Raw genomic sequence first — 20,419 nt, 5'->3', positions numbered from 1 at the left:
ATTATGTAATGCTATGACAGGCTACACCACTTGAATGACTGACTGGTGCTAGGTTAGACTGAGCGTTAAATGTGACCACACCGATGTGTTATTTAAATGTTGTGCTGAATCAGGGCTATGTGTGAAAAGATGCCGCCGTGCCTTGGGCATTGAGAATATAATATTATGCATTAAAGAGTAAACATTTGGACAGCAGTGTACATCTAATCCACCTTCCACTGAAACCGATCACTGTCCCAGCTACACTTTGCCTTATATAAAACAAAGAAACAAAAAAAAAACAAAAACACAAAATGCTGCTTTTTTTAAGTTTTATTTTTTGCACGTGTCTTCTAATTCTTACCTACATGAAGGAAAAATGAATAGAAAAGCACTCCCAAGAGAAATAACAGATGATGCTACTCTTAGCAGTTAAACATACACCATGAATCAGTAAGCACCGGGCATGCACAAGAACACATTTCTAGGTGTAATTCAAATGGCCTTGTGGCTGAGGTTTAATTGCCAGACGTGTTGATTTGATTGAAGAGTTTGTCCTTAATGACTTGAGACATCAGACCATGAATCGCTTCTATGGTTGTCTTGCAGCTAAAATAAACCACAGAGAGAAATGAAGATCAGCATTTAATCCAGGGGGGAAAAAAGAAAAGGAAAACAGATGCAGCATAAAGGGATATGACATTTAAAGTGGTGTCAGCAGACTTTTTAAAGGTAACGTTGCTGTTTGCAGACATTCGTAGTGGGTGTATGTATCAGATATCACTGAAACTAAAGCTACTTTCGACTGCACTCGTATTCACGAGGGGTCGCCACAGCAGGTAGCTCGCCGTGTGTGATTTGGCCTTCCTGTGTCCTATCCTGAAGCCGGGGATGTTTAGCTTGACAGCTGAAGGTTTAAACCACTACATTATAGAGCCACTAAAAGATGAAACTGAAACTGAAACCACTATCAACATTATTTGCCCTGATGAAACCCGTTTTTTAAATTCATGTGGATATAGTACAAGTGTAGCATTTACTTCATTGTTTAGTTTAAATATTTAATAATAAAAAAGTGAAAAAAAAAGGTTTTTCAGCAGAAGTTTGTTTTTAAAAAATACTTATTCTAACATATTCTGTGTATTCAAATTACGTATTTAAACAGTTATAACCTATTATTGTAATGTGCATAACAAATTCATAATATAGTAACGTGTTACTTAGACTCTATATGTCATTCCTAATATGCCTCTATGTTGTCAATACAAACAATTGCTGAAAGAAACTGTTTTAAATCTCTCTATATAGCATCATTATCACCTTAAGATCAATCTATTGACCCTGAAGGAGAGGTCAGAGGTCAAATATGACATGATATTTTAAATCCTTATATGGTGCTTTTTATACCACACTTGTAAGAATCATAGCTTCTAAGTTATAAGGCTTTTTGTCAATTTTCAGGCAATAAATCATTAAGTTGACCTTGAAGGCCTGAATGGATGTAAGGAAAATCTTAATGGATTGTTACCATGATGCCACCTTACACCCCAACAAAGTTTATCTAAATGAATTCAAACATTTTGAAGCTGTTTGCACACAGAAGGAATGACACACGAAAATGCTCCCAAAAACATGACCACCTTGGCGGAGTTCATAAAGACATTACTGAGCTGGATTCTATTAGAAACTATATCAAGAAATTTGAAATAGCCAAATGGGGTCAGTTTGCATAATAACTGATTAAAAAGTATCTTAAAGCACTGAATTATTACTGCTAAGCAACACTGGTCTGAATAAGAAACAAATTTTAGATTAATTTAGCAACAAACACAAAAATAAACTACTGTCCTTAACACCTAATCACTGCCAGATTTAAAAAAGACTGACATTTAATTTGAGGATGTGATAAAAATACTGCTCGAAATAAAAGAAAACAAGACAGTTATAAGGTCAGTGGAAAAAATAATATATATCACACAAGTAGAAAATATGATTACATAATTGAAAGCAACACCACTGACCACTTTATTCATCTAGTGGGATATTATTTATACATTTACAGTCATATTATATCATACTTAAGTTACAGTGCCCAAAATAAATTAAGCTGACATTTAATTTTACTAAAGCATTCTATCGAAAATAAAACCCACCTGTCTCGTGTTGCTTTGGCCAGTTTGTCCTCAGACTTTCTGTCGTGTGTGTCTAATCCGAGCATGAAGCAGCCTCTGCCCAGCTGGGCCTCCGACTGCTCCAGCTTCTCTGACAGGTCGAACACCTGGCCCGTGGTGTAGTCCGAGTTCTGACCATGCAACACACAAACACACAGAAACTGACTCATGCACAATTTGCCACTAAAAGCTTGATAACAGATTTTCCTTTTTTTTTCTTTTTTTGCAGAATGGCAACAAATATGTCTAAAAAGCCAGAGGAACACTTTATGGGTTGTGGTGAATGAAAAGAAGTCAGTGAAAGGTTTGCTTAAGGTGAGGCCGTGTTTATGGTAGAAAAGGTAATTAAAACACAATGACAAGGGAGGCCCCTGGCTGGGGTGACAGTGTAGCAACTGACAAAGCCCGTCACCCATAAAGCAGCCCGTTCTTGACATCTAGTCAATTCATCTTCATCCAAAACGCCAAAAAACCAACTGTTTGGACAAGCCTGATGCCTATTTAGACTGTTTAGTCAAGCTCAGGACAGAGTTCCTGCATCCACAATGCAAATTTACATGAGGGGCAAACGAACAGCAAGGGGGAAAAGGAGCATCATGGAGTCGGCTCCAGCTTTAATACTTATCTCCATTGTGAAAAAAAGTTCATGTACAGCTTATTACTAAAATCAACAAACACGGACGCTTAGCTAATAAGCAGCAATAAATCATGACATCACAAGCTGGTGACCACATGTCTAAATGAGTTATAGAGTAATAATTAACCATAAATCAAAATGTCAAACAAATAGCAAACATTTTGATTTTTGAAATGCCCTACATACCGTGAGGAGACTTGAAGAACTTAAGGTATTAACCCAATATTTATTCCAAAGGAGTTCCAGGAGCTTTCTATCGAGGGAGGACTTAAAGTAAGTAACCTCCAAGGCGTAATACCTAAAAAGGAGAGCGACAGAGAAAAAAGAAGCGCATGTGCAAGTACTGAAAATAAAGTAAACAATAAAAAATGTGTGATACGGTACATGCTACACAAGTATTTGATCCGGTACAATACTGTAGCAAATATAAATACTCACTGTTTACAGTGTACACCAAAGTCTTCAATCTTGTTCAGGGGGATAGTCTGATATTCTGAGGGTCCCTCATCAGGGGGTTTGTAACCCTAAAAATCCAAAAAGGAAATACTAAGTACTTACTACAGTAATAAGGAATTAAGAATACAGAGTGACTGAAAAAAAATTATAAATATATTCTTAACAAATACACAACAATAAAATCAGTATATAAAAACGTCTCAAATAATCAAATACAGCTATGCACAAGAAGAATGAAAAAACAGATATTTTGTGATTTTACTAAAGACCAAAGAGGACTGCTGCTAAAGTCTTTGCTTTACCTTCGGGTAGGTTCTGAAGGCACCGAGGTTGACTTTCCCTGCAGAAATAGTCCGAGTGGGATCAATCTATAGGAAGCAAGATACAGTAGAACAGGAAAACAGAGTCAGGGGTCACACAAACCTCTAGGGACTACTCAAATGTGGCCACCAGGAGCCTTTTTACTGGGGCTGTCAGTGTGCTGAAAATACACACTTAATTACATGACGCCCCTGGCATTTAAGCGCCGCTAAACCAAATGAAGTGTAAATAGCAAATGTGGTTGTAATAGCAAAATATTCATCAGTACTACATGCAAATCTACAACTCATCCATCAGTAATCTTCCCCCCTTCTCAGTTACACCCACATTAATGGGATGTGGGATATGGGATAAGCTCCATTTGAAAAGTGGGAAAGTAGAAGTCACAGTTAAAAAACAAAACAAAAAGCCATTAGCTTCAAAATAAAACTGGTTACTATTTCCCATCTTACCACAACAGCCACAAAAGGCTCCTGAAACTGTTGGTTGAGCATCTGGGTGCTGACATCTATGCCGGAGAGCCAGCATCCATAGCCTGGATGACTGTGGTACCAGCCTATCGCATTCTCCAGCCGGCCAACCTGAGGAATTGTAGATAATATAAAATCATATCTTCTTTAGGGCAGTGTAAGATGTCAGTAACATGATTGTATTTGACACAGTTTGCAGTTTTTATCCTTATCTAAAGTAGCATTTTTCCTATCTTTCCTTTTTCTTTTAAGAAAAAATATCTCCACATTCGTGTAGTCACTTGAATTCATTAGAGTATTGGATAGTGTATGTTAAACAGGGACTGGAGAAACCTCATAACATAGTACAATTTACACAAAACTTTACAATTATTCCTAGATAATATAAAAGAGTGCAAATCATATTAACCTTATAATATATTTATACTGTATTCCTGCTTCTTGGGTTGCAACATTAACTACAATAAAGTGCTTGAAAATAGGTTAGAGGTAAGTAATCGTATACTCAGCATGGGAAAAGGCAGACAAATGTGGTTATATATGGTTATCAGAATATTAATACTATCAAAAGACAGTAATGCTTCAAATAATCCCTTTATAGTTTGTAAAAATCTTACTGATATTAAGTTAAAGATTTTTCTAAAGCAGCTGAAACACTCTTCCTTAAGTTAAAAAAAAAATGGTTGTAAGCCAGTGACATTCACAGAAAGTATTAAGTTAATGTCTCAGATGAAATCAAGTCTGATTTTATTTAGGCTATAGTTCGGTTCCTTCTTTCTAAGTCATAATTCAAACACGATGCTCTTTATGTGCGTGGAAGTCAATGTCCCACCTGTTTGGCATTTTCAATATAGGCAGCCATGTATTCATAGGCTGCCGCCTGGGCGTTAACTCTGGTCTCTGTGCCCTCCACGGGCAAAGCAAAGCTGTCCATGATGATCATGGTTTCACCGTCCACCTTTCCCAGCATGAGGCCCATCACCTCCAGGTTTCCTCCAGATCTGGCATGCATTACCATCTTCAACAGGGCCAAAGCTGAGATTTTGCAGTACTTGAAGTAGTGGTGACTAAAAGGTGAACAATGACAAATGTATTTGTATTGATGTTAGATAATATTAAGCAGTGCGTATATTGTAGATACACATCCAGTTTGCTGTACTGCTACTAACATAAAGACCGGTTTGCTAGTTTGTAGCTAAGCTACCACTAATGTTCCAACAATAAACTACCAACGAACACCATTTAATACGAATACGGCAGCTCAGCAATCACCTAAATACTTAGACAGAAACCTAAATACCACAATGTTGTTTTGCACCCACTCTTTCGTCCATGGTTTCGCAGCGAGGATTTCTTGTTGTTGCTTTTTGTCATATTTGTAAATTTCATCAATGCTCTGAACTTCCTGCATGCTGTTAGACAGCTCCCATGTTTTCTGAGCCGTATTGCTCCCCGCCATGTTAATAATGTATCCAAGCAAAACCCGAGCCGTAAAAAAACCCGATTTTTTTCTTTAAATAAGGGAAGAAGTGCTGTATTTCTCCCCCAAAGATTTTGATAACGTTTTAGGAGCTGATAGCCACTCGCTCAAGGAGCCATGACAGTGAGCGATACCAACGCAACAAAGTGAAATCGACGGGGACGTTCGTTTTCATATTACACATATTTACCACTGATGTGTTTATTTGTTATATGCCATCTCTTAACACTACAACGCAATGATATATGGTGATATTGCATTCATTAATCATATTTGTATCTTATTTATTACTCTTATTAGAATATATTTACCCCTGTGACGGAAGCCATGGTTTAGTCCTGCGACGACGTCAAACTAACTTCTGGGGACGCACTGACATCTAGCGGCGCTTTTTAGAAAGGTACCTACATCTATTTGTCAGGGCTTTTTTCTTAGAGCCTCAGCACTGTACTGGGAGCTGAAGTATTTAATGAGTCAATAAAACTGAAGCTAGTATTCAATAATTAGGCAATACTATTCTGGAGGAAGGCCGTAGCTAGTAAGTTAAAGGGCTATTAATTAGCCTAAAGGGCTGCTGGGTAAGGCTAGATGGTATCATTTTTAGACAACAGCAGTATCAGAATCAGAATCAGAATCAGAATGGGGTTTATTGCCAAATGTTGAGCAGGTTTACAACATTAGGAAATTGCTGCGGTGCTTCAGTGCAAACATAGTGTCATAAATAGCACTTAAATAGACATGGAAAAAAATAAAAGTAGGGATAAGAATTAAAAGTGCTACGTGGGAAGATATGTGCATGAGATATACATGAGATATATACATGAGAATAAGAATTAAGAGTGCTACGTTGAAAGATATATACATGAGTGCAGGTGGTGATCAGTGCCAAACATGGAATGATGCAGTGAACACAGCGTAGGGTCATGTGTTAGTGGTGGGAACAGTCATATGGTTATTGTTCATGTGTCCAACAGCAGAGGGGAAGTATGTTAAGTTTATTAACATGTTGTTAATAAACTTTGCCTGGTTTTATGTTGTTTAAAGACGATTAAAAAGAAACAGAAAATTCAGATCCTAGTGTTAAATATTGCAGAGTTATTAAAGACTTAACATTTGGACTATATTAGACATATTTTTCTAGAATGTTTGTGTTAGATGTGTTTGCTAGCCTCTCCCAGGAGAAGGTTTGTGTCATGGTTGCCCATGGCAACGGAATGACGCTTTGGGCTCGATGTGAAAGATCGGTCGGATAGGTTTGAGCTGTGTGTGGAAATTTAAGAATTATTGATATATATCGTGTTATTTGGTCTTGTTATTTGTCTAGCCAGAGTTACATCCGAGCTTTAAAATAGACGCGCATGTTCATATACCCCATTATGGGGTATATAAACATTAAGTCCAGTGTTTGCCTTATTGGGTGTATTGTGTATCACGATTGGACGTTTTTTTTTTTTGAGAAGCATGAAGAAAAAACTCCCCGCCATATGTGATCAAGGACTTGCGAAGCAACGTTTATAGGTGTAAACTAATCAACCGGTGAGTAAAAACAAACAAACAAGCAAACAAACAAACAAACAAAGGAATTCTTTTAATCACATGTTGCTTTTTAATAAACAAATCGTTGTTTCAGCGAGTTTTTCTCCACAGTCAGGGTCAGATGGTGCAAATTACACAATGCTGTAAATATGACTTCAGCAGCAGCTCTAGGAGTAAACCCCAATCCCGACAGAGGTACTGTACAAGGCTGTAGTAGTGAATTGGCTGCATTATTTAAGCCTGTAGTGTTTAGTGAATAGTTTCCTGTTTTTATTGTACAGTCTACTCTATATACCGTATGCCGTATTTCCCAGGTATTGGCTTAAGCCATCTGCTGGGTACCGAGTATGAAAGGAAGAAGCAGAAACTTCAGCGGGAGCTCCAGCTGGACTACAGAAACTATATATCCAGGGTGTGACGACGCAAAATAAATAAATAACTTAATAACTTAATAAATAAATAAATAAATAAATAAATAAAATAAAAATCTGAACATGTATAGATAAAATAATATATAGTTCATTTAGCCAAAACAATAGGAATTTACTGTTACATCAGGCATATAATTATATATAACCTATAAGAAAAGGTCTTAAATAAATCAGAATAGCTTATTAAAATAAAATTTAAAAAATATGCCAAGACAAACTGGCTTAGTGAGGTAAAAGATGCACAATTTAAAAAAACAAAAAAAAAAAAGCAATCTCAATATAAAAAAAGAGAAATAAACAACAGAGCACCACACAAAGGCATTAGAGTATAAACCTTTTACTGAGTTATTTTCATTCACTGTTGTAATAAATTGTTAAATAGTAGACTAAACATTATATGAAAAATAATTAACCTAAAGTCAGAACATCAAGTTAGATAAAACTGGAAATCTTTGCTTTATGTAAGTGCCACCGAAGTGAAAATTTGTAGCTCACTGTAGAAGGAAAAGCACAATGAATCACAGTCACAATGAAATTTCAACAGCTGATTACTTATATTAAGATAATAATTTTATGTATTGCAAGTTTTTTGAAGCTTATGCTGAATTATTTAAAAAAAAAATTGGTGTCCGATTAACATAGATTAAATATGTGCTAATTTGCATACATATCCAATTGACAGAATGGAATAAAACACCTAAATGTGCATTTTAGACATTTCCTTTTTATTAGTGTTACATTTAAGACTTAATAAATCTTAAATCCTAATCTTAAAATTGTCTGGAACATGGGAACTTGTTATCTGGAATGACATATCAGAAATCGTTACGAAAATACATTCACCAGCCACTTTATTAGGTATACCTTCCTAACGCCACATTAGAACCATTTTGGCAATCTAAATGGCATAGATTGAACAAGATTTTGCCTTATGACATGGTGGAGTGTTTTCCTGCTGAAATCAGCTATCGGACGATGGATACTCATGGTCATACAATGATGGCCATGGTCAGCAACAATACTCACGTAGGCTGTATATACGTAGTATCATCAGTTGGTACTAAAGGGCCCAAAGTCTGCCAAGAAAACATCCCACACACCATTACACCACCACTATCTGCTTTAGCTTATCTACTTCAAGGTTCACATGGTCTTCTGCATACCTTGGTTGTAACAAAGGGTTATTTGAGTTACTGTTTGCTTCCTATCAGTTTGAAGCAATCATTGCTATTCTTCCCTTATCTCACCTCTGGCATCAACAAGACATGTTCACCCAGAGAACTACTGCTCCCTGGATTCAGACTGACCCAGTAGATCAGCAGTTTCTGAAATACTCAGACCAGTCCATCTGTCACCGGCAACTATGCCACATTCAAGTAGCTTAGATCACCTTTCTTCCCCATTCTGATGCTTGATTTGAGCTTCAGCTGATCGTCTTCACCCTGTCTACATGCCCAAATGCACTGAGCTGCCGCCATGTGATTGGCTGATTTTGTATTTGCATTAATGAGCAGCTGAAAAGGTTTACCTAGCAAAGTGGCTGGTGAGTTTATGTCTGTGTTTAACTAAGTTGTCTCTGTGTTGCATTTGCGTACACACAGCAAATCTCTTATTCTTCCTGCAGAAAACGGATCTGAAAAGTAAAGAGCCTCAACAACAACTTGATGGAGTGTCACTACCGATTGATGAGAGGATATCTGTAAAGGTGTGCCTGCATTCATTCAGTCATCAAAGTAGAGCTTTAGCTCTTCAGCTAGAACTGATACAAACTGCTGACTGCACAGTGCTGCGCGCTTCATGGCAACTGATTTTCTTTATATAAGACCGTGAACTTACAAACAAAAGTTAAGAGGGATTTCAGGCGTCTATATGTGCACGACAAGCTGAATGTTGATAAGTATTGATGCAAGCATTTTTGAAATATTGAGGCAAAAAATATAGCCTTAACCTCATCGTCACTCGAATGTGTGCAAGCAGAAATATGTATCTTCTTTTGATAGAAGATGGTATTCTTTAAGTTTTGTATTTCCTTAAATTCTAAGTGTCACATGAGCTTAACTGAGCGGTGTGGCTGCTTGACTCTGACTTTTTGTTTTTTCTCTTGCAGGAAAAACTGAGAGAGGAGAGAAATAAAGAATACAACCTCTTCCTCCAAGAACAAGCTCAAATCAGAACGGTAAAGAGGAGAACGTCTTCTGTCAGTCCCAAGGTAAGAAGACTGATGACTCAATAGGCAGATCGTGCACAATAACGCTAGTGTGTTTGATGCAATAATCCATGCAATTTTTATAGCACACTTTAAAGGATTCTCTATCAGTAGAAATGCTTCTCCATTTATCAGGTAGATACAGCTCACTGAGTACTTGAAAGACAAATAACGAAAAGCACTCTGTTACAAAGTAAATCTTTTTTCACATTGAATTTCTTCCTCACATTTTCATTTTCAGCCTGGACAGATTCACGCTTCAGATGGCTTGAAAATTTCTCCCCCAGCCTCTCCCCTGTCATCCCCTCACAAACATACCCACACAAACATAGTCCCCAGTCACAATGAGAGGAAAGATGCTTCCACTCTGACCGAGGTGTTCAACGATGGAGAAATCAGGAGTCCAGTTCAGAGGCGGCAAAGACGCTGGCAAATCTTCAGAGCAGAGCCCTACAGCTCTGAAGACGAGCTAAACACAGACAGAGGGGATGAGTTTGATTTGAGATACAGGAGGAGGAACGACAGGCACACTCAAGAGCCTGGGTACAAAGAGGAGATGACAGCGCAAGAGTGCAGAGTGAAGAAGTATCCTTTTTTTTCTGGAAAATGATTTGAATTACTGGTAGTTTCATCCGTTACCATATAAATGAGATCAGATTGCTCCTCTGCCAAATTTCACTGTCCTGTCTGTTTCTATGGCAGGGCTTCTCAGGACATAAAGGAGACAGCGGCTCCTACAGTTTCTCATCAGAAGACCAATGACACAATTTGGAAGTCTGAGTAAGCAAGTTTATGTTTTTTGACCCCTGCTTCTAGAAAGCTGTTAATGATCTCAGCTCCTAACTGTACACTAGCAATAATGTTAGCTCATAAATGCTTTGCCCTGGGCAAAAGGTTTTGCAGCAATGTGATTTATGATGATGAAACAGTGGTCACATATAGACAAGGGCGGCCAACAACATCCCCCTGGAAAGTCTCATAAATTTTCAGAATCAATACCATCAGTACCATAATTGATTATACTGGTATCTGCTGCCATATTCAGTTATTGCTCTTCAACACTTTTGCCTGCTGTTGCATTTCATTGTTTCTGAACTACATTCAGTAACCTGGTAACATGAGGTGCTGTGATAGAGAGTGAGCCTTGGCCCTTTTCCAGGCAAAAAATTGCTCACCCTAGAGTTTATCAGAAGAGCTGGATTGATGAAGCACAAGCCTTTGCTCTCTGTCTCTGAGTTATAGCCCTCAAAGCTCTGCAGCCACTGTGTGACATAAAATCGTAGCTGGGTGTGGCTTAAAGAGGAAGTTATTGCAGTGATGTTACCCTTACATGCTGTCAGTAATTGGGTGACTCTTATGGAGAGTCCCGTTCTGTTTGTGTATCTGTATTCAATAGTGTTCAAGTGCCAGCCAGCATGAAGATGGCTGCAAGATCTGCTGTCAGGAAGGATAAGGCTGATTTTGCTACTGGACTGTTGATAGGTAAAAACATTCTTACTACACAGATAATAAATGCAATTTATCAATTAAAGTCATATTTCAGAACTTAAGCAGTATTTTAATAACTCTACGTCTTGATGCAGGAATAACAGAAGAGCAGGAGACAACTCAGATGAGGAAAGAACAATACAGGCAGGAGTTACTGAGACAAATTGCTGAAAAGCAGAGGAAGAAGATGGAGTAAGTATTTATTCTCAAAATCATCATTTTTTTTTTTTTTTTTTTTTAAATGACATCAGAAACAGCAGTATGCGACATTACGTGATGGCAGAGCTTCAGTTCATCCTTTGTCATTTTTTTTTTTTTTTTTTTTTTTTTTTTTTAATAAATAGGACAGGGGGAATGAATAAGAGAAAGAGGGGGAGAGAAAGAAAGAAAACCAAAGGGGAGAAGAGACGGTGAGAGGGGGGGGAAGAGAGAGAAAAAAAAAAAGAACTCCTGGGTCACCTGTATGGAGAAAAAAAAAAAAAAACAAACAAAAAAAACAAACAGAGGAGACAGCAAACAACAAAGAGCAACATAATAATAGAGAAAACAAAGCACCATCACAATAAACTAGCTAGTCATAGATATCAATATTTACTAAATAATAAACGATATTGTGCAGCACGCAAGATAGACAGCGCACAGTGTGCTTTGAGGCAGCAGCCAAGAAAGCTTTAGTCCGCGTCTGTGAATACCCATGTGTGCATACCTGTGTGGATCAGCATGCTTGCATTCCAAAGGTTTCTCCATGTAATGATCTGCTAGGGAGTGTGGGGGGGCCACAGCCCCGTCCTCCAGGGTGTGAAGTGGGTATGGAGGAGATCAAAACTCCAGACATCCAGAGGCCCCCAGAATACAAGAGACCATGGAAGACCAACAGAGGGGTGCCCCCGGCCTCTTGGCCTGGGGGCTCGGTCACTCAGGCACAGCTGGGGGCCGGCGGAGCTCACGGGCGCGTCACTGCAACTCCCCCTGACTTCTGCTCCGCGGCTGCTGGGCGAGCCCTCATCTGGGACTCTCCTCAGCTCTTACTGGAACAGTGGCGCGGCTGCCCCTCTGTTGGTCAAAATCATCATTTTCATCAGAGTCCTTTAAGCTAGCTCAACCCTTATGATCTACAAAGCATGAAATCAAACTACTGATCGCTGGTCACCTCTCTTCTTAACTTAGAAAAGACCTGTCGAAGCTAGGTTAAGAAGAGAAGTGATGAGAGTTAGAGGGGGCAAGGATGAGATGGTTTGGACATGTGGAGAGGAGGGATAGCACATATATTGGACGAAGGGTGTTGAAGATGAAGCTGCCAGGCAGGAGGAAACAAGGAAGACCACAGAGAAGATTTCTGGATGTCATGAAGGAGGACATGCGGAGGGGTGTGACAGAGGAGGATGCTAGGGATAGGGTGAGATGGAGGCTGTTGATCATGTTGTTGAGACCCCTAAAGGGAGCAAGTGAATAAAAAAGAAGACATAGAAAAAAACATCAAGCCTGTGACGTTGTTCTGTCCTTTTTTTCTCTTTGGGGAGAAAAGACTTGAGCTGAGAGTTGACCCTGAGAAAGAGGTAGGAGAATAGCATTAAAAGATCTGGCTAGCAAAACCTTTAAACAGCAGAAACATAATGTTTGTGTCAGGTCTGGATTTGTTATTATAACTTTCATAGGTTGTGGAGTCTTGGAGAAATTTCTTGAAAGAAGTACCACCTAATCTTATCCTCGATATATATGTTGTCTTTCTTTGATGATTGTGTTCTGGACCACACGTAATCTGTTCCAGCCTGACCGAATACAGCAGCTAGGGTCTGTGAATCGTCACTATAACAGCCTGAGCCAGGATGTTCTTCACAAGCTAGGAAAAGATCTAGAGGCCGAAGGGAAGCACCTAAATCCCAGTCTTGAAAATGGCAAACCCACTGAGAATGCAGATGAGAGAGCCCCCCCAGGAAAGTCCCAGGTGGACTTGATTACAGCTCTCTGAAAACAGTCTGGGAAGACTGTGCCTTCAAATGGGATGGAATTACCGCAAGGTGTCCCCTCACTGGACTATTTTAGTGAGGACTACCACAGAGACTTCTCAAACATCCTAGGAGAGGTGACCATCCCAAGGTAGCTCACATTTGCTTCGATTAAATGAATAAAATTAGCAGCCCTGCTATACACTCACTGGAGTGTTGGTAACTCTGTTTCAGGGTTGCGAGTGTTGCTCCTCCTTTACCTCCCATTGTACCTCACAATTACAAGACTCCATATGATGCAGATTATTACTACTATGGAACCAGGAATCCATTAGATCCTCATCTTCCTCACAATCCAAGTAATGTAACTATCTGTTTCACAAATATGTATTTACTAAATGTTTCTTGTTTTTATCCACATTTTTTTTAGACTTATGTTGTTGATTATTGCTAGCAGTTTTTAAAGCAGACAACGACTGGTTTGATTTCAGTGTGGTGATGTTTAGATTGCTGGAGTTGAAAAACGTGTTGCTATCCAGTTTGTGTAAAGTCAACATTAAAAAGAAACTGCAACAACCTATTAACAAAATTAAAATAAACCCTTACATTTACTGTGATAGATGACCTGCTGCACTTAACGCAACTGTCACCTCCATGCAAATCATATGAATGTCGCTTTAAGCTTCAGAAAAGCTTAAAGCAACATTCATGAAAACAGTAATGTTACCGTTTCTCCTTTTCTACAGCTGAAGGCAACATTAATGATAATACTATATGCGAGTGGTGTGTTTGGTTACAGTTATTTCTTTTCTATTTTAATATTACTGCCAAATTCCTGCTCTTTATTTGAGCTTTGTTTGTGGCAGTCAGTGGCAGCAGATAGTTCATGAAGCTCTTGAATCGTGTGCATTCTTTATCTTATATTTTTGTATTTTCTACATCAGATGGTCTGCCCGGGGGGAATCGGCAGTCTGAGAATTCCAAGATTCTGTCTCAGAGAATGCGTCCTCTCAGATCCAGTGGCCAAAATGAGTCAGTGACCTTCCCAGCACCTTTGGAGTTTTTTTTGTAAAACATGTTAATTTTTTCAGCATGTTGATGTTAATATAGATTTTATTCAGTAAAGCTGCATTAAATGCCCTCATCTCTGCTAGCAGCAACCCAGTAGATCTTTTCTCTCTTCCGGAAGAGGGTCTTCACAAACTGAATACTTATCACTACCTTCTGTACTTATATCTCCTTGCCATTTGCTACTCTGTCTGCTTCCAGAGAAACTCATCAACATGGAGCATCTGCTCTGGTTTTTGAAGAACTTCATGCAGAAAAGTCAAAGCAGAGGAGAGAGAGTGTACTGAGCTACCAAGAGACACTCAGACAGCAGGTACATTGTTATAGCTCCATGAAGAAACCACATGTTCTGTTATAGCGGTGTCATGGTTTCATCCTTTGAAAATTGTGTCTGGGGCCCAGATTAAAGAAAGAGAGGAGCACAGAAGACTAGAGAAAGAAGAAACAGCACGACTCAATGCCAAGATACAGGCTGAGATGAGGGCATACAACCCCTGGGGGAGAAGTGGAGGAGGAGGCGCTCCAATTAGAGACCAAAAAGGCAACCTTGTTAGTAAGTTTTATTGTAATGGTGTTCACCGGAGGCCAGATAATTTAATGTGTTTGATCAACAGATATTAATGTAACATGTTTTAATGAATGTTTTGCTGCCTTTAGGTGACCTGAATCACATGCACAGGATCAATGAGGCATCATATAGGAATCCTGTGCCCACTCCTGGCACTGAAACTAGTTCTCCCATTTCCCATCGACTAACAGGTAATGTTATCTTCCTAATATTTCAGTGGCTGTGCATTTTATATGCTTTGTAGATCTATAGCTTATGGCTTTCTGTCTTTTCTGTTTTAAATTGTTTTCACCTTTTACAGGTTTCAAGGATGAGACACTTCAACAGCAGGACAGTTACAGAGCAGCCCTGAAACAGCAGGTAGGTCCCGGGGCCTCAGTCTGTAGATGGATGATAGGAGAGGGTACTGATGAACTGCAGGATGAAATGAAATGCTTTTAGACTTACAGCAACCTGTATTCTCAACACTTTAAAAAAGTTGTAAATTAACTGTAACTGTGCATTTCAAACAGATAGAGGAAAACAAGAGAAAACAGCAAGAGGAAAGAGAACAGATTAGAATTGAGGAGGCGAAAGAAGAGAAGAGGCTCGCCATGCAGAGGGCACGCTTACAGGAGGAATATGAGGAGGAGCAAAGGAAAGAGAAAAGGAGGACTGAGGTGATGAGCTTGTTTCTTTTATAAAGAGTCCTTCATCATTTCTCCTTCTTTATAGTTTTATCTACTCTCTGCAGCATAAGCTGAAAAACCAAGGCTGGATCCATGAAGCTGAAACACATCGCCAGAAGCAAGAAAAGGTGGTGATGCAGGAAAAAGAGACTAAGAAGGTACCTCAGACCACCAGGGTGGAGAAAGACTCACGGTTGAATTATGAGGTACAGTAAGCACGAAAAGACAGGAGTGCTATAGCTCGCTGTGTCTTTGTCAAAGAATGACATTTTACTTGTTGTCCTGCAGAGGCAGCCCTCTCCGCCTATCCCAACCTTGCAGAAAAAGCTGGCAAATCTTGCGCCATATAGGCCCTCCTCTGTTTTGAGCCAGCGGTCATCCAGAACTGTGAGTAACTCATCGCAAAGATTGCAAATATTTTCACATTTTACCCTTTATGATAACTCTATAATAAAAAAACATGCATTCACAGAATCGCTCAGTGTCAGCACCGCACCACCGACCACCCGATGAAATTCCCAGCCAGCAGGGTAAGATTTGTCTTAACCTCTGTGCGTGCAAATCATAAACATTTATTTTTCTGATCCTTGCTCTGCCTTCACTCCCCTGTCATGCTTCAGATGATCAACAGGAAGTAATCAGAAAGCTGTCAGCCCTCCGTGGTTATCTGAGGAAAGAGCAGCGACAACTGGAGGTTCAGATGGGTCGCACGGATTCACACGAGACCCACTACAATCTGGTAAACAGGTACTGCAGTCAGGCAGCACTGAACAGCAGGGGGATGTGTGCAGGTATAACAGACCCAAAATAACAGGGATTTCTATCTTTTGTGCCAGGCTAATATTAAGACATTTAGAGACGCTGCTATGTTGAATTTAACCCAATTAACCCCCAGATGTTGTGAAGTGAAGACACAATACTAACTCTGGGCTGTTAAAGTGTGATCTTGATTTGATATTTGTAGTGAAGTATGTATTACTGTGCTTGGAAAAAATGAAGTGACCCATGTCTTTCCTCAGTGAATTGCTGTGGAGCACTACAGTAGCCATGTTGCTATTTAGAATATTCTCAACCCATTATTACCAAGCCCAGCACGATATGTCGAGTAACTGCATCCCTCCCTGCTAAATTACAGGAATGTTTTACAAGCCACTTGTTAATCTGTGCTTGTATTCAAGTTTACAGCAAATCATCTGAGAAATGCCTTTGAACTGGTGCCAGTCTCTGGGCTTTTCTTTTGTCACAGACTGCTCACACAGAAGGACCAGCGCTTTAGGGAACATAAAAGCTTTGGAATGTATTCAGCAAGTACAGGTCAAGCGTAATGCCCTCATTGTTTTATAGCAATGCAGAATTAATTTATGTCACTGCAGGGACAGTGCAGCAGGTGGAGCTAAATGGTATAGTTACTGTGCACAACTAGAAAGCATTTGGCATAGTGAACTGCTGCTACGTTTTCAGACAGACATCTGTTTGTTATTAGAGGTAGTTGTTCTGTTTAATTTGGGATTTTCCTCCTTTGCTCATGTGTAGAAGACGACCACATAGAGAATCTGCACATAGAGAAGCTGTCCTGTCTTCAGCTAGGAGTCCTTCTCCAGCTGATGCACATGCTAACAGGCAAAACATCAGGGAGTTCATCCAGCTTAAACACAGAGGTAATAAAAGACACAGCTTTGACACAGCTTTTAATGCTTCTTTGAACCACTGTTGTTCTTACAATGTACCAACCTGAAGTAAGTCTGATTTAATTTTCATTGCACAAATAATAATAGATTCAGGAATGTATTCACGGGAAGAGGCTGGCAAAGAAAAAGTGGGATAGTCGGAGAGCTGAAGAAAAGAGTACTGGAAGGCTAGGCGCACAGCAAAGAGAGAGGTGGCCCTGGCAAAGGAAAAGGCTTGTAGTGAGTTGTATGTGAGGCTGGACACTAAGGAGAACATGACTTGTAATGAATGACTAGGCAGAGAAATTGTGCTGGAAGAGATGTCCACCAGATTAGAGTGATTAAGTATAGAGGTGGAAATGTGCTAATGTGAAGAGAGTGTGTTGAGAAGATGGAAGGAGTACTTCGAGGAGCTCATGAATGAAGTTAATGACAGAAAGTGGATGAAAATGGAGTTAGAGAATCAGGAAGTGCAGAGAATCAGCAAGGAGGAAGTGAGGGCAACTCTGAAGAGGAAGGAGACGGGAGACATCGAGAGGTCTAGGAGCGAGGGCCGTGGACCTTTGAACAAGAGTGTTTAACACAATCTTGGAGAGTGAGGGGATTTCTGAGGAATGGAGATGAAGTGTAACCGTACCACTTTTAAAGAACGGGGTTGATGTGAAGAGAGTAACTACAGAGGAATAAGATGGAGAAGTGTAGAGAAGGACTGATTGAGTTGCACTCTTTGTGGATATCATAGGGTGCCTAGACAGGAACTCTGGTGCTGCATGAGGAAGTCCTGAGGGGCGGAGAAATATGTGATGGTGGTGCAGGGCATGTAGGACAACAAGACAATAGTGAAGTGTGCGGTGGGAGTGACAGTTGGGGGGTGAAATTACATCAGAGATAGGCTCTGAGCCCCTTCTTGTTTCACTGGTGACAGAGAGGCTGACAGATGAGATCAGGCAAAAGTCTCTGTGGATGATGATGTTTGCAGACGATCACAGAAAAGATTCATGGATGAAGTGAAGGAGGACATGCAGGGGGTTGCTGTGACATAGGAGGATGCTAGAAATGGGGAGATGGAGGCAGATGATCCAATGTGGCGACCTCTAAAGGGAGCTGCCGAAAGAAGAAGAAGAAGAACAAATACGTCTAATAATGCTTTTCTTTTATTCTCAGTACTAAGCTACATAGAGGAAGTTAGTGTTTATTCTGTTTACAATCACTTTGGTCATGCTGTTCTTGTAAGTGTGGAGGACACCAAATGGTTTAGACTTTTAACTGGTGCTCTATCTCCCTTTATCTAAACCAAAACTTTAATCTCATGAGGTCATTTGAGGCCTCGGTCAGTGACGGACAGTTTGCCCATGTGTACAGTGAATCTCATGTAAGCTACCAAAGAAATGACTGGATGTGTTCCCAAACTGGAGTTTGTATTTGCTCATGGTCAGTGAGCAAATACAAATCAGTTTCACCTCAAATGTTTGTCCTCTAACTCCTCCTTCTGTCTTCCTCTGTAGACTTCTTGGGCCGTCAACTAGGTCATTATTATCCTGTAAGTGATCAGCACATTACACAGTAACTATATTCTGCACTTTCACCCTGGCAGATAATTCAGTCTTGCATGGCTTAATTTTAATTGTAGAGATTTTATTGTTTTCTGTCTGCATTTGTGTCTCCTCCCAGATCAAGAACCCTGGACGTGCCACTCACAGAAACCCCATATTGCCATCAGAGAGTTCTTTTATTGGTGAGTTTGGCAGAATATGGTCCGTCTGTAAAAACAGTCTTTCTCATTTATTTCCCTTCTTGTGTTCACATGACTGGGGACACAATAGACTTTGAAAAAAATCCCAAAAGCACCAGATGTTTTACATAAAGGTGACACGGTTTGGGAAGTCCTCTACATACAACCTCATAATACCTTTCTACGACACTCTGTGTGCCAGGCCAATTTAGCTCTTGGTTTCTCTGCCAGGCTAACTGTGGTGCATGCCAGCCAGCTGTCTGTGTTGCAGCTGGTGCCAGTGCTAGTTGCAAGGTGACTACGCCAGCTGCAGGGTGGTGATAGCAGACTCCCAGAGCACAGGCAATTGGTACATTAGAGAAAAAAAGACTGATGGCTTTTGAATACTTTTGAAGCTCAGGGTTTTCTCACTATTTTCATATTATGCATGGATAAACGGAATAAAGTTTAGGTCCCTACCATCTGTTTGGCTGTAAAGACATTTGCAATTAATGATACATGGCAATTGGGTTTTTGTCAGGTTACAGTGGTGAGGCACGTGAGCAGAGATCCCTTCAACCATCAGCAGAGCACCAGGAGAGGACGGCACTTAACTATGATGTATGTCTGATATGCATCTTGTGTTTTACTAAGATCAAAAGGATCACCATCATTAAGATATCAAAGCTCTGTATATATTTACAGGAGGTGGCTGACAAGGGGGGTGATAATCTGCCAGCAGTACCCAGTCACAACAACCAGAACAAACGCCACATTACGAGGCCAGACTCCCACTCTGGTGATCACAGCGTAAAAGGTAAGACGAAAGAATTCACTACAGGAAGCATTTAAATGATCAGGCTTATAACTAGTATAGCAAGTGGGAGCTAATCTTAAACACCGTATAAATTAGTGAAACATAAAAAGCGTGCCACTTTATATACTTGTTGGCTTTTAGCAACATGTGCAAATTTTAAGCGTTTTTTAGTATCACTGAAAAAAAAAATGTGATGGATACGCCCCTGTACCCTACAGACTGGCTGCCCGGTGATGAAGCGGACATGTCGTCGCTGGGCTCTGCCATGGGGAGGCGTGTCTCTGTGGACACTGTTGCCACGGAACTGTGGCTGCGGCCCGGAACGTCAGACGCTGTAAAGCAGTGAGGCTGTAACAACAGGATAAACAGGCGGATGGGAGCTCCACACAGACTTAAACACTGCATTGCACAGCTCCCATTGGTGGCTCTCTAAACTGGAAATGCACAGCCACCTTTTCTGCAAATGCAGGTGGGGGTTCTCATGAGAACTGATGTCCTTCCTGTGCAGTGCTTTACTGACTTACACTTTACTTGTGTGCTGTTTCTATTTGCTCTCATTGGAGACCAGAGTCTGTAAAAACATTAATGACTATTAGATCACAGAAGAAACAGTTAATACAAAACTCACTGTGGCCAATTCCTCTTTACCTTCTACATTTAGCACATTAGCATTTTGTAAAGGTGGGATTCAGTTAATGAATAAAGTCATGGTGTTTTTGAGCAATAAAAATGTTACTGTAATGTTGTCCTGGCTGATCATTCTTAAACAGCTGGCAGCAACTGTAATTCAGTGATTCAG

General features: G+C 40.0%; 2 protein-coding genes across 2 annotated transcripts; one reads left to right on the top strand and one right to left on the bottom strand.

Moving 5' to 3' along the window:
• Nucleotides 1-296: 296 nt before the first annotated feature.
• cops5 (COP9 signalosome subunit 5) lies at nt 297-5,647 on the bottom strand. The gene is made up of 8 exons (XM_026179510.1): nt 5,357-5,647; nt 4,867-5,101; nt 4,017-4,145; nt 3,546-3,611; nt 3,226-3,311; nt 2,974-3,085; nt 2,133-2,281; nt 297-588 (listed from the first exon to the last, which is right to left on the bottom strand). The coding sequence occupies exons 1-8, from the start codon at nt 5,491-5,493 to the stop codon at nt 498-500; spliced, it is 1,005 nt and encodes a 334-aa protein (XP_026035295.1). The 5' UTR covers nt 5,494-5,647; the 3' UTR covers nt 297-497.
• On the top strand, nt 5,046-20,361 carry cspp1a (centrosome and spindle pole associated protein 1a). Its single transcript, XM_026179509.1, is given in 30 exon segments — nt 5,046-5,108; nt 5,815-5,914; nt 6,975-7,050; nt 7,145-7,245; nt 7,365-7,462; nt 9,106-9,186; nt 9,589-9,690; nt 9,929-10,272; nt 10,390-10,467; nt 11,084-11,169; nt 11,271-11,367; nt 12,692-12,731; nt 12,944-13,272; nt 13,356-13,480; nt 14,066-14,153; nt 14,391-14,502; nt 14,592-14,742; nt 14,847-14,948; nt 15,059-15,117; nt 15,270-15,416; nt 15,491-15,631; nt 15,714-15,812; nt 15,898-15,955; nt 16,046-16,172; nt 16,959-17,083; nt 18,598-18,632; nt 18,764-18,827; nt 19,345-19,424; nt 19,509-19,620; nt 19,839-20,361. Coding segments are annotated over 27 exon segments (3,054 nt in total). The 5' UTR covers nt 5,046-5,108; nt 5,815-5,914; nt 6,975-7,050; nt 7,145-7,199; the 3' UTR covers nt 19,967-20,361.
• The last annotated feature ends 58 nt before the right edge of the window (nt 20,362-20,419 follow it).

This window comes from Astatotilapia calliptera, chromosome 9, assembly GCF_900246225.1.
Source record: "Astatotilapia calliptera chromosome 9, fAstCal1.2, whole genome shotgun sequence".
In the NCBI taxonomy this organism is placed as follows: Eukaryota; Metazoa; Chordata; class Actinopteri; order Cichliformes; family Cichlidae; genus Astatotilapia; species Astatotilapia calliptera.
This window is presented reverse-complemented; position numbering and strand designations above follow the sequence as displayed.